General features: G+C 37.2%; 1 protein-coding gene across 1 annotated transcript in view; it reads left to right on the top strand.

Moving 5' to 3' along the window:
* CFAP47 (cilia and flagella associated protein 47) overlaps positions 1 to 12,586 on the top strand; it is a 471,409-nt gene that overhangs the window by 254,563 nt on the left and 204,260 nt on the right. The window contains 4 exon segments of the mRNA XM_070044670.1: positions 1,135 to 1,221; positions 9,404 to 9,474; positions 10,928 to 11,004; positions 11,006 to 11,074. Of these exon segments, the coding sequence (XP_069900771.1) occupies positions 1,135 to 1,221; positions 9,404 to 9,474; positions 10,928 to 11,004; positions 11,006 to 11,074 (304 nt within the window).

Genomic DNA, 12,586 nt, shown 5'->3' with positions numbered 1-12,586 from the left:
AATTATTCCTACATTTGCGTAACTGTAACTTTACAGTGATATAAGCAAATCTGCTAGTTTGATACATAGCTTGCATTGTTCATAGTTTACATTTTACTACAGTTAATTTTGTCTGTTTAAAACTTTTTATTATTTAATATTTATAAAATTCCTTACAACCCTTATATGAAGGCACCAGAAATATCAAGTTAAAACAAAAGGACAAAAACTGATGTCAACATTCAAATGTTAGGATATATAAATGTGTTGCAGCTTAGTTTGTATATGTGTGTTTGTGAATGTGTGTGTGTTTTAAGACTAAAACATTTGATTAATTTTATTACTGATGTGTTTTTCATTGTAAAGCTAGTATTGTAAGATATTAATAACTGTTATATAATAAAAAAGGTTTCCTTTAACAAATCAAGTTTGGATAAATCTGTTCTTAACAATATTATACAGATTCTGTTCAACTCTGCAGGAGGTATTAGGCATTCCTGACATGACTCTTCATGATATCTTTCACCTGTCGTTAGAGTATCATTTCTCTACATTGTGGGGGGCTGAGAGGATAATATATTCATGTTTGTACTTTCCAGTACCTAGTTCCACACCTAACACACAATGGAGTCTCCAAAACTGTTTCTTGAAGGAATGAGCATTATTATATAGGAAGGACGGAATTTCTGTGTGATTCCAGATGATGGCATGGTTATTAATGCACTGATTTAACTAGGTACCCAAATCTCATGTCCACTCCTGAAAGAAACGTTTCTCTTTTCTGGAAATAGGATTAGAAATTATTAAATGTGTATAACTCTGACAGTGTATTAAGACCAGTGTGTAATTTCCTCTTTCTTTCTGGAATATAATTTGGGTGGTCATTTTTGCTCTAAATTTCCTTGTTAAGAGAATTCAGTGTTGACTTTCCGTATAAAAATAGCATTTTTTACCTATTTCCATTCCAGATCTTTTCTTTCTAGCATACGTTTTGAGTTGTAGAATGAGAGCACATGGACTTTTTGAATTGTAATTTATTCTGATTCTAATTATAGTTTATGAATGATGGAAAATAATTTAAAAGAAGAATGTTTTGTGGTCATCTGAAATTTGTTACAGTAGAATTCAAAATAATCCTTTTTTCATTTATTTTAGTGTCATTTTTGTGGAATCCTCAACATTTATCTCTTTGCCATCCCAATTAACTGAAGTTGGAGAATTTGTTGACCACATGAATGATGGGTAAATGTCTATATATTTTATGCTCATAATTATCTGAGGCAAATTTCTGAGAAATTAGCATTCAAGTAAACTTGTTATATAATTACATAGTAGTTTTCATTTATTTGAAATATTTAATTTATATTATATTATATATATAATTTATATTATTCACACTTATTCTCTTTATATATTTCTAGGTTTATGTGCATGAAAATTGAATACATATGCACTTTATTAAATGCAGTGGATTCTCATTATTCATGGTAGTTATTTTCTATAAAGTTGCCATAAACACTCAGTTAGTGAATATTGCACCATTACTCCAAGGAGAAGTATATTTAACCACATAGATTATAATTGTAAATCCTAAAAACAACCTATCCTGGTAGATTCCACTTTTTTTACTTTACACAGAGAAAAATGAAGTTCAGAAGTGTTAAATGACTTGCCTGAGGCAGTCCCACTAACAGGTATAAGAGAAAGGTTTTAAAGCCTGACCTCAGAGCTAGAGCGGCTTTGTGCTTCTTTTTTTTTTTTTTTAATTTATTTATTATTTATTTGTTTTATTTTTGGCTGCATTGGGTCTTCATTGCTGCGCGCGGGCTTTTTATTTATTTGCGGTGAGCGGGGGCTACTCTTCGTTGTGGTGCGCGGGCTTTCTTATTTCAGTGGCTTCTCTTGCTGCAGAGCACAGGCTCTAGCGCATGGGCTTCAGTAGTCATGGCTCTCAGGCTCTAGAGTGCAGTCTCAGTAGTTGTAGCGCACGGGCTTAATTGCTCTGCGGCATGTGGGATCTTCCTGGACCAGGGATTGAACCCGTGTCCCCTGCATTGTCATGTGGATTCTTAACCACTGAGCTGCCAGGGAAGTCCCTCGGCTTGCACTTCTGTACTTGTGTACTACCCCCTACTGTCTCCATCCTCTGCTTATCTATGCTGGAAAACTGAAATAGAAAAGCCCAGTGTCACCTTATTTGACCTCAGCTGGGAACTTGTGTGACCAGCTACTGGAACTTTCCACCGTTCTGCACATGCCTGCGGACAATTCTGAAAGTGCCATGAGTATTGATTTGTGGGTTACAAATCAATTTTAGTGAGGAGGTGAATTTGCAAAAATGGAATTGGTGGATAATGAGGATTGACTGTATTTAAGCTTATTTGACCCATGTTATGAAGTCTGTATTTAGTTTAGAAAGGAACTTTGACTTCTCAATAGAAAAGTAGAATTTTTTAAAGTTAGATTGCCTCATATGTCTCATCTGTTTTAAACTACAAAATAGCTATTTAAAGTGAAGTAGAAAAAAACAATGTTATAAAGGTTGAAGAAAGTCAGGCAGAAACAAAATAATGCAGGTTTCTATTATAGAAGTACATTTGACCGTTACTACTGTGTTGTTAGTTTATTTTATACCATTGTCTCTGTGTAATGCTTGACAGCATCAGTGTCATCCTTTTAGCTGCAAAAATATTGCAAGAGGCAAGGATTTGGCAGTGTTGATACATTGAGCTATAAAGCAACATTATAGATATCATAGGAATGCAGTATTGTAGGCATTTATGTTAATTTCTTTGTAGTGTGAAATGCTAGTATTGGCAAAAAAACTTCGGTAAACAGTTCTCCTGGATTTTTTTTTCAGTCCCTTGCTTCTTGATCAAGAAGTTGCTTTGTGGTCACAGATTTTGCCTGAATGGCTTTGAAACAATTTCTTCACATTAATTGCAAATAATTTATAGTATCACGTAATTAAACTAGAGTCAAATCTCAAAGAAATGCTGTAGGTATCTGTGAGCAGAAGTAACTCAAAGTGGATCTGTTTAATGAAGAGCAAGAATAATGAGTCTACCTTCATAATTTGGAACACAATATGGAAATTCTGTATCCAGATTTTAATATGATTTTTCTTCATGCAATGTTCTGAAATGGTTTTAGTTAGACCCAAAGTTCCAGAATTATTGAAGCCATAGAATCTCAAACTACAGGTAAACATATCTTTTTAAGTTATGCCTTTCAAATCAAAAACAAAATAGAGTCAACAAGTATGAAAGCATTTGTAATTTAATTTAGGAAAGGAAGGAAACTTTGGAAATACTCATGCAAAATAATTCCCAATTCAGCGTGAAGTATCACTTAAGAAGTGTGTCTATCACAGTCTCAAACTTTATTGATCATTATTTCTCATATAGTCTCTTCCATATGTATTTATAATACTGTACTGTCTTAGTTCTTCTCTCAGGTCTTCCTGTGAGGAAAGAAACATAAAGATGCAGTGACATTGAGTGTTGGGTCAGGGAGAACATAGAGTAGTCAGGCTTCGGCAGATTAGCTCTCAAAGAAAAATTCAGAGCCGTTAATTTAAAGGATCGCAGATTTACTCCTGTGCACCTCTTTAAAGACTGTCTCCCAGATCAAAGGCAAGGGTGAGACAAAGACGAAAGCCACACAGTTCCTCAAGGAAAAGGGCTGGTCCTTGGTATGTCATTTCAGCATTGACATGGATTGAATACTGAGCCCCAAATCCATATGTTGAGTTGTGATAGAATAGTCTCAAGTTCACCAAAAACCTTGCTTTTCTGACAATTCTGAACAGATTTATTAGAAGCATTACTGTGGCTCCTTCTTCTAGGGTCCTGACTGCTTTCTGTGTAACACCTCCAGGCTCCGGTTCATGTAACAGGCAAGCCTTTATTCATTTTCTCAAGGATCAGCTGAAGTATCCAGAACTCCAGCAATCAAGTCCACTTTATAGGCAGCAGAAAGGATAAGAGTGTGCCCTTTTTCTGTTAGGGAAGCTTCCCAGAAATACCACATAGCACTTCTGCTTGTAGCCATTGATCCAATCTTAATCAGATGACCAGCCCTAGCTGGAAGGAAGACTGAGAAACTGCCCTTCTCCACATACACATCAAAAGAAAATGAGGGTTTTGTCAAGGAGGAGGGAAGGACCAGGGGTTATTGGGATAGGCAACCAACAAGTTCCACCGTGAGGGGAGCACAAAAGAGTGTTTTTCTTCCAAATAGCACAACGTTATCTAATATTTCATCAATCTGACTTCATCAGCATAATGAGGCCTTTTGATCTTTAAATATAATCTTAATAAAACAATACTTAATAATGTGACACATCCTGTTTTTATTAAAGCTCTCCTTAATGTTTGTCTTGAACAGATTTCCAGACACAAAATTTAAGAACATGCATTTCAATCATGACCAGAATGGAAGTCTGGTGCAGTACCTCTATGATTAACTTTCATATGTAATATACCATATAATAAGTATTACATTATCTCAGTAAAGCCCTGGTCTGGTCTCTAGGTTTAATCATCAAGGTAACATAAGAGAACAAGAAAATGTTTTTAAAAATCTCCATAAGCTAACTGGATTATTTTTAGAGCTTTGTTACAAATATCCTTGTTTTCCTCTTTTAGGCACATGGTAATATTGCACTTCCCCACTAATGTTGAAGTTATCCATGAACACATAACTCAATCGGCCAATGGCATGTGAGAACTGCTGACTGTTTTTTCCAGGTGGTAGCTTTAAGACCCAGTGAGCAATTTTTCTTGTCCCCTCTCCCTGCCACAGTTATTAGAGAGGCACATTTAGAAATGGAGGCCTCCTTCACCAAAGATCACTACATGTGTGAGCAAGAAATAAACTATTGTGTTAATCCACTGAGATGTGGAGTTGTTACTGTAGCATGACCTAACGTATACTAACTGATACTCCTCTTCAGAGTCACTTCTGTTAATATCTCCCCACATGATAAATAACCTCTTCTCAAATGAGCCGTAAACTGCTGAAATTATCTTTTAGATGGCATAAAAAAGGATCTCCTATTTAAAAATGTAAAATGTCTCTGTAAACTGGTCTTCTTAAGCAACAGATACATATAAAACAACACAGTTGAAACCACATGGATGAGGAAACTTTATGTTCATCACATATTTTACTGTATGTGAACATGATCCCTGAGCATAAGCAAGAGCAGTTAAGAAGCTTTTATTCTAATTAAATCCCAAGGATTATCGGAAAGGATCAGGACAGGAGACTGATTTTAGCCACACTTTAAAATTGAGTGATGGATCAGCAGTGCTCAGAAATGGGCAATTTGTAAATAATTTCCTACAGTGATATGACTTGCAATTTTTTTCCAGCAATTTTGAATTACTTATCATTCAATAAATTTTTACTAAGTGGCACCTTAAGTACTGTTCTTAGTACTGGAGAAACATTGGGATAAATAAGTCACAGATCTGGCCCTAAAGTTGCCAACCATCAAGCAGAGAAGAAAAAATCTACACAAATGTAAGCAATTGTACAGGGCAGAATGCATTCAGTAGTATGTGTTATACCAAAAAATAATATATATATATATATATGTATATGCTCTGTGAGCTGATTGGCAAGGAATATCACTATGTAGATATTATTGAGATCTTCGTGAAAGATAAAACATTGAAGGAGAAAAATGAGGTCCTAGTAACCTTTTTTCCATGTGTACACCATGTTCTCCTTTATCATATACAAATTGGGATCTGAAATATGAGTATGATCTTGACGGCCAGAATCTAAAGCAGGGGTAGAACTTTCCTACAAATATCCTACAAATATAGAAATATCATAGGAAGAAGGAATCGCAGAAGCATTGGGGGGAGTGGGGGACAGGCAGGCAAGGAGAAGTACAAGGCATACGCTTATAAATATGGACTATAGGGTCAGCATAGGAAAGTGTGAATTCAAGTTGAAGAGGTATTGAAGTGTTTATCATTCTGCTTTGTACTTATTTCTTGTAGAGCTACTTTGCATGACAGACTGGATACTCTGAGAACTGAGGGGTTTCATCATTCGTCATTGTTCCCAGTATAGCTTGGCCCAGAATAGCCACCCAAATGATGAAAGAAGGCCCTGGTAGAGAGATGTTTCTGAGTCTTGTTTAAAAAAAAAAAAAAAAAAGCTGGGTTCTGGAGAGCCATGATTTTAAAATATTTCATTCTGCTACACTGAATAATTAGTAACAGTTAGAATTAGGCAAGTCTGTAAGGAAAGCAGAGTGAATCAAAAACCAGATGTATATACTAAGAGTAACAATCTGCCATGATCCTCTTGCTCTCAATTAGGGTTTCATATGAGGTTTTAATGTTGTCAAGCTCTTTGGTAGTCTTATGAAACCTATTCTACTTCACAGAATAGTGTTTTATAAATACATAAAATAAGATGCAAGGATTACAGAGTGTCTTAATCTACTTGGGACGCCATAACAAGATACCATAGACTGGGTGGCTTAAACAACAGAAATTTATTTCTCACAGTTCTGGAGACTGAAAAGTCCAAGGTGCCAGCAAGTTAGGTTTCATTCTGAGGCCTCTTCTTTTGACTTATGGGTGGTGGCCATCTCACTGTGTGCTCACATGACCTCTTCTTTGTGCACACATGGAGAGAGAGGTTGAGCTCACTGGTGTCTCTTTCTGTAAGGATGCTAATTCTATCTTATTAGCACCCCACCCTTATGATGTTATTTAACCTTGATTACCTTCCAATATGCCCTCTCTCCAAATGCAGTCATTTTGGGAGTTAAGGCTTCAACATATGAATTTAAGGGTGACACAGTTCAGTCCATAGCATAGAAGAAAGTAATAGTCTAGTAGATTATCAAAATATTTAAAAATTGTAATATGTTAAAATATATACTTCTTCATTAACACAATACATAGTAAGATCTACTGGTAGAGATTAACTACCATACGCTAAAAGTAGCAATGAAATAAATGACAGCCCAAGATATGTGCAAGAACTGAAATGTGATGTATACATATTTGTGATTGTTTGGTGATCAATTCATGGTATAGTTAACCACTACTACTGTGGTTTGGTTTAACTTGCTATTAAGAGTTAGTGGACATAAAGATGAATTTTTCCCCATTTAAATTCACAGATTCACTCTGTCCTTGTACCACAGGTTAGCACCCCTTGCTTTAGAGACTTCTCAACTGTTCAGGAGCCAAAGTGGTACAAAAGGCAGCAAACATTCCATTTTAACAGCCCTCCAGATGGCCATGGGGCCCTATTTTGACAAACTCATGGAAACATGGAGGATGTAATGAATCTAAAAATTGATCCTCTTATATTCCTTCCTGTGATGCATAAAAACTAGACTTGAACAAGATCATTTGCTGTTTGGTTTGGATGCAGCCCTGAATGCTGCATACTTCAACCCAGAAGTATGAAAGCTTATAATAAACATCTTCCTTCCCTGTTGGAGAAGCTTGAGAAGGAAGCCATTCTTGCAGCTGATTTATTCATGCCCTGACTAGAACCAGTTCAATATCGTTTTGATTATTTTAGCTTGAAAAGAGCTGTATTACCACTATTGCAGAGGAAAAAGTAATGCCATCCCTTCCCACCTCATAAGTAAGTTCTACTCCCTGACTTTGGCCTACTACTAAATTAGCAGAAAATATTCCATTGCTTGATCTACAGTGTTTTGTATAATTTTAGCCTCTTTTGATGCTATTCTTCCTTAAGACCAAGGCTTTGAAATGCTCCCTCTGCCTTAGCTTCAACAATAATCAATGAGCATTTGGGAAAGTGATAGCATGGATTGAGGTATGGGGATTAACAAAAAGGTGAGTGAATTGTTTTCTTTTCTGTCTTTGGAACATGCAAGATACTGGTTTTGTAATCAAATTGGGTTTGTCATCAAATTTCTAGGGTCAAGAACATTGATCAGGTAAATTAGAATTTTCCTGAGCCAGATTATTTTATTAAATTATTTTCTGATGTCTCTGAATTAATCATGACAATCATTAGCTTTATGAGCAAGTCAATCAAATTCTTAGATCTATAAATTATTTTTATTTGTCTTTACCATAAATAGTACAGGTAACTCAATTTTTCTGGGTTTGAGACTTTCCTTTGAGGATAAGGCAACTCTGATTTATTCAAAAAGGTACTTTCATTAGCTGTTCTCCAACAAAATAGGTAAAGAAAAGAAAAAGGAGACAAAGCCCCCAAATTGCTCTGCTTTTCTATTCACTGTGAAAAAACAAAAATGACCGAAGGGCTAGTGATTGCAAGTATTGAACAAAATGAGGTTTGGAGATTATCTGAGCATTTTAATCAGGCATTCTACCCAGAGTTCCATTATCAAAGAGATGGCATCAGAGCGGTACATTGAGAAATAAGCATTCTTTGTTGTTCTTTCCACTCTTTGTATTGTCTCTCTTATAAATGCTAAAATATTCGTCTACTATGTCTATCATAGCCTTTAGGGATCTATCAAATGCTCAAATGACATAAAAGTATTAAATGTTCTTTTTAAAAAAGGGAATTACTGAAACCGATAGTCAGAATGCCTGTGAGTAGAAGTAAAGCACAGAATAATGACAAGAGGTGGTAAATAACCTTATTAAGAATGTGGTGTAAAGAAAAGACAGTGTTTGGAGAAAAGGAATAGATATGGTTGGAAGAACATTACTTAGAAATAGTATATTTTTACAGCATCAAACTCAAACAAATCAGCTGGCAAGGTGAGAAAATACGGGATGTTTATATTCTCAGAAAAAAATCAGGCAAACAATGTCTTAGAGCCTAGGTCCTAATTGACAGCAAAATAATCATGAATACCAAGAGGAGCAATTTGGAGAAAGTTGATGGGTTCTGGAAGACATGGAACCTTCCAAGGGAGGCCCTTGCTTCAGACTGTGATTGGCTAATTTTCAGAAGTGCAACAAGAGATTAAACAGCTGCCCAAGTCTCCTAATACCTTTATGAGAAAGAAACAAATGTGGGAACAGTTAGCTTAGAGAAGAGAATTTTTCAAGAAATCAGGTTCTAGAACCATTTTTGGAGAGACTGCCTATGTAGTCCTAAGTTGAGACACCCTCCTTTGGAGTCTGAGGATTTGGGTTTTTATTATTATTATCAACTGTTTACTTCTCTACAGTATTTGCAAGTAAAAAGGAATTGTTTTTACCAAAATTTTTAAAAAGCAATGGTGAAGATATAAATGATTTTTCTTATTTTTAAAATTTCTAACGATATAAATGTAAAAATGATCTTGGAAATACATCTGTGGTCTTTGCATATCATATTGTAGGTAGCCATAATTTTTAAGGATGTGTAAAAGATTGAATTAAGATAGAATATTGTTTTTGAGTCTTGTTTGTGCTGTTGATGTTGTCTTCCTGTTCCCTTATGACAGCGGTGCTGTGAGTAGCAGTGAACATGATGTTGCTGAGGGCTGTTCCCAGGCCCCAGATGCCTTAAAAACCTGTGAGTGCTGCAAATAAAAGCTTTTATCTTTTTGCATATCTTATTTTTATATAGAGAGCATAATATGAAATGAAATAGTCAGTAAATGCGACTGTAGACAGAACGGTAAGCCCTGGGGATTGCTAGCCACATGGGAGCCCGAGGTGTTGGTCCTCAGCCTTTTCTGCACCATGACCCTTTGGAAAACTCTGTCCACATCCTGCCTTTCACTGCTGAGTCTTAGTTTCCTCGCCTGTACAATGAATGTATTTCAATAAGGGACCTTTATGGTTCCTTTGGCTTATTCTGAACTGTTTAAACCTATTTAGGTGACAGGTCTCATCATGTTTAAAATGTTAAGCAGAAGACAGATTTACTTTGTTTTATGAAATAACTATAGATTTAGAAAATGTGGATAGAATGATGGATAGGAAAATGGATATGGGGATGTTCTGGTGATCTCTAGCTACAGAACAAACCACCTCAAATGTAGTGGTATTAAATAACAAAAATGCCTTATATTATGATCTCTCACACTTCGGGGGTGACTGGCCTCAGCTAGGTGACTCTTGCTCAGGGTCTCTCAGGCAGTTGCTGTCAGATCGAGGGTGGGGCTGTTGTCTTGGACGCTTACATGCAGCCTGTCTATGTGGCCTTGGCTTCTTCACAGGATGGCAACTTGGTTCTAAAAGCAAGTGAACCAGGAAGGAGAGATGATTAGGAAGAAGTTGAATTACATTTTCTGATCTAGTGTCAGAAGTCATACTGCTTGATTTTGCTGCATTCTAGCATACTCACCGTTAGGATCAGGTCACTAAGACTGGCCCACCGTATCTCCACATTCAAGACAGTATTGAGGGGGCTTCCCTGGTGGCGCAGTGGTTGGGAGTCCGCCTGCCGATGCAGGGGACACGGGTTCGTGCCCCGGTCCGGGAGGATCCCACATGCCGCGGAGCGGCTGGGCCCGTGAGTCATGGCCGCTGAGCCTGCGCGTCCGGAGCCTGTGCTCCGCAACGGGGGAGAGAGACAGTATTGAGGAGTTTGTGGATATGTTTTAAAAAACAACAAAAAGATAAAACTATAAACAGTCCTTTATTTCCAGTTTAAGTTGTCTGTTACACCCTGTAATTTGAATCATTGCATAGTCCACAAAAAAGCTGAAGATTCTGGAATGATCTCTTTGCTATTTATTTTTATATGTATATCTAGGCTAATTTTAAATGCTAGTGAAGTTCCTTTTGTTTTTTAAGGAATCTTTAATAGAGGGTCATAATTACACATTTTTATTATGTCAAGCTTGGGCTGGGGTCCCCCATACTTTCATTAACAAATGCATCATCTAATTTTGTGTGCTAATGCTTTGAACATTTTAAAAATTCATCCCCAAACTCTAATCACTAATTGAAACAGCTGCTTTATTTGAACAGCACTTATGAAGTGATACGTAAACAAGCCCTACTTCATGTTTTGGCAGTAATTAAGTCCAATTTCATCAAAGAGTTCTTCTGCTCTACACATACTCTTCACCTGGGAGCGAAAGGGACTTCAAGCCTTGGAGGTCTTCTTTCTCCCCTTTGGCATGCACACTCGCTACTGTGTCATCATCCTCAGCGACAAAAAGGTGAGAATGGAACTGTGGTGTGTGCTTTCATCAAGGGCTGGCACTTTAATGGAATAACCAATGCAGGCAACTTGAAGGCAGCTGAAGACTATAGGAATGTAGATAACAATGTCAGCCCTCTAGTTGCTAAACAAAGATCTTATCCTCAAGAATAAGCAAAGAGTTACACTAGTTGTAAATTTTATTGGGTTGGCCAAAAAGTTCCTTCGGTTTTAAAGTAAAAATAAAAGGCACATTTTTCATTTTCACCAAGAACTTTATTGAACAACGTATTCACCGTTTTGTTCCACTACCTTCTGCCGTTTTTCAGGCAACTTCATAATTCCATCTTCCCAAAACTTTTTTTTTTTTTTTTTTTTTTTTTGCTGTACGCGGGCCTCTCACCGTCGCGGAGCACAGGCTTGGGACGCGCAGGCTCAGCGGCCATGACTCACGGGCCCAGCCGCTCCGCGGCATGTGGGATCCTCCCGGACCACGGCACGAACCCGTGTCCCCTGCATTGGCAGGCGGACTCTCAACCACTGCACCACCAGGGAAGCCCGTCTTCCCAAAACTTTTTATCTTTTTGAGCAAAGAACTGTTCCAGGTGCCTTTTACAGTCTTACAGGGAACTGAAATTTTTTTCCATTAAGAGAATTTTGTAAAGACCAAAATAAATGTAAATCTGAAGGTGCAATGTCTGGTGAATACGGCAGATGAATCAGAACTTCCCAGCCATGCTATAACAGTTTTTGCCTGGTCATCCAAGAAACATGTAGTCTTGTGTTATCCTGATGGAAGATTGTGCGTTTTCTGTTGACTAATTCTGGATGCTTTTCATTGAGTGCCGCTTTCACTTGGTCTGACTGGGAGTAGTACTTGTTGGAATTGTTTGGTTTTCAGGAAGGAGCTCATAATAGAGGACTCCCTTCCAATCCCACCATGTACACAACATCACCTTCTTTGGATGAAGACGGGCCTTTGGTGTGGTTGGTGGTGGTTCATTTTGCTTGCCCCACGATCTCTTCCGTTCCACACTGTTGTACAGTATCCACTTTTCATCGCCCGTCACAATTTGTTTTAAAAATGGAACTTTTTTGTTACGTTTAAGTAGAGAATCGCATGCAGAAATATGGTCAAGAAGGTTTTTTTTGCTTAACTTACATGGAACCCAAACATCAAAGCAATTAACATAACCAAGCTGGTGCAAATGATTTTCAACAATTGATTTGGATATCTTGAGTATGTCGGCTATCTCCCGTGTGGTATAACGTTGATTGTTCTCAATTAATGTCTTGATTTGATCACTATCGACTTCAACTGCTCTACCCAACCTTGGAGCATCGTCCAGCCAGAAATCTCGAGCACGAAACTTCACAAACCACTTTTGACACGTTCGATCAGTCACAGCACCTTCTCCATACACTGCACAAATCATTTTTTTTGCATTACAGTTGCGTTTTTACCTTTCTTGAAATAATAAATTGTAATATGCCAAAAATGTTGCTTTTTTCTTCCATCTTCAATATCAAA

This window comes from Globicephala melas, chromosome X, assembly GCF_963455315.2.
Source record: "Globicephala melas chromosome X, mGloMel1.2, whole genome shotgun sequence".
Lineage (NCBI taxonomy): Eukaryota > Metazoa > Chordata > Mammalia > Artiodactyla > Delphinidae > Globicephala > Globicephala melas.
The sequence above is the reverse complement of the archived record's forward strand: the minus strand, read 5'-3'. Positions and strand labels throughout refer to the sequence as shown.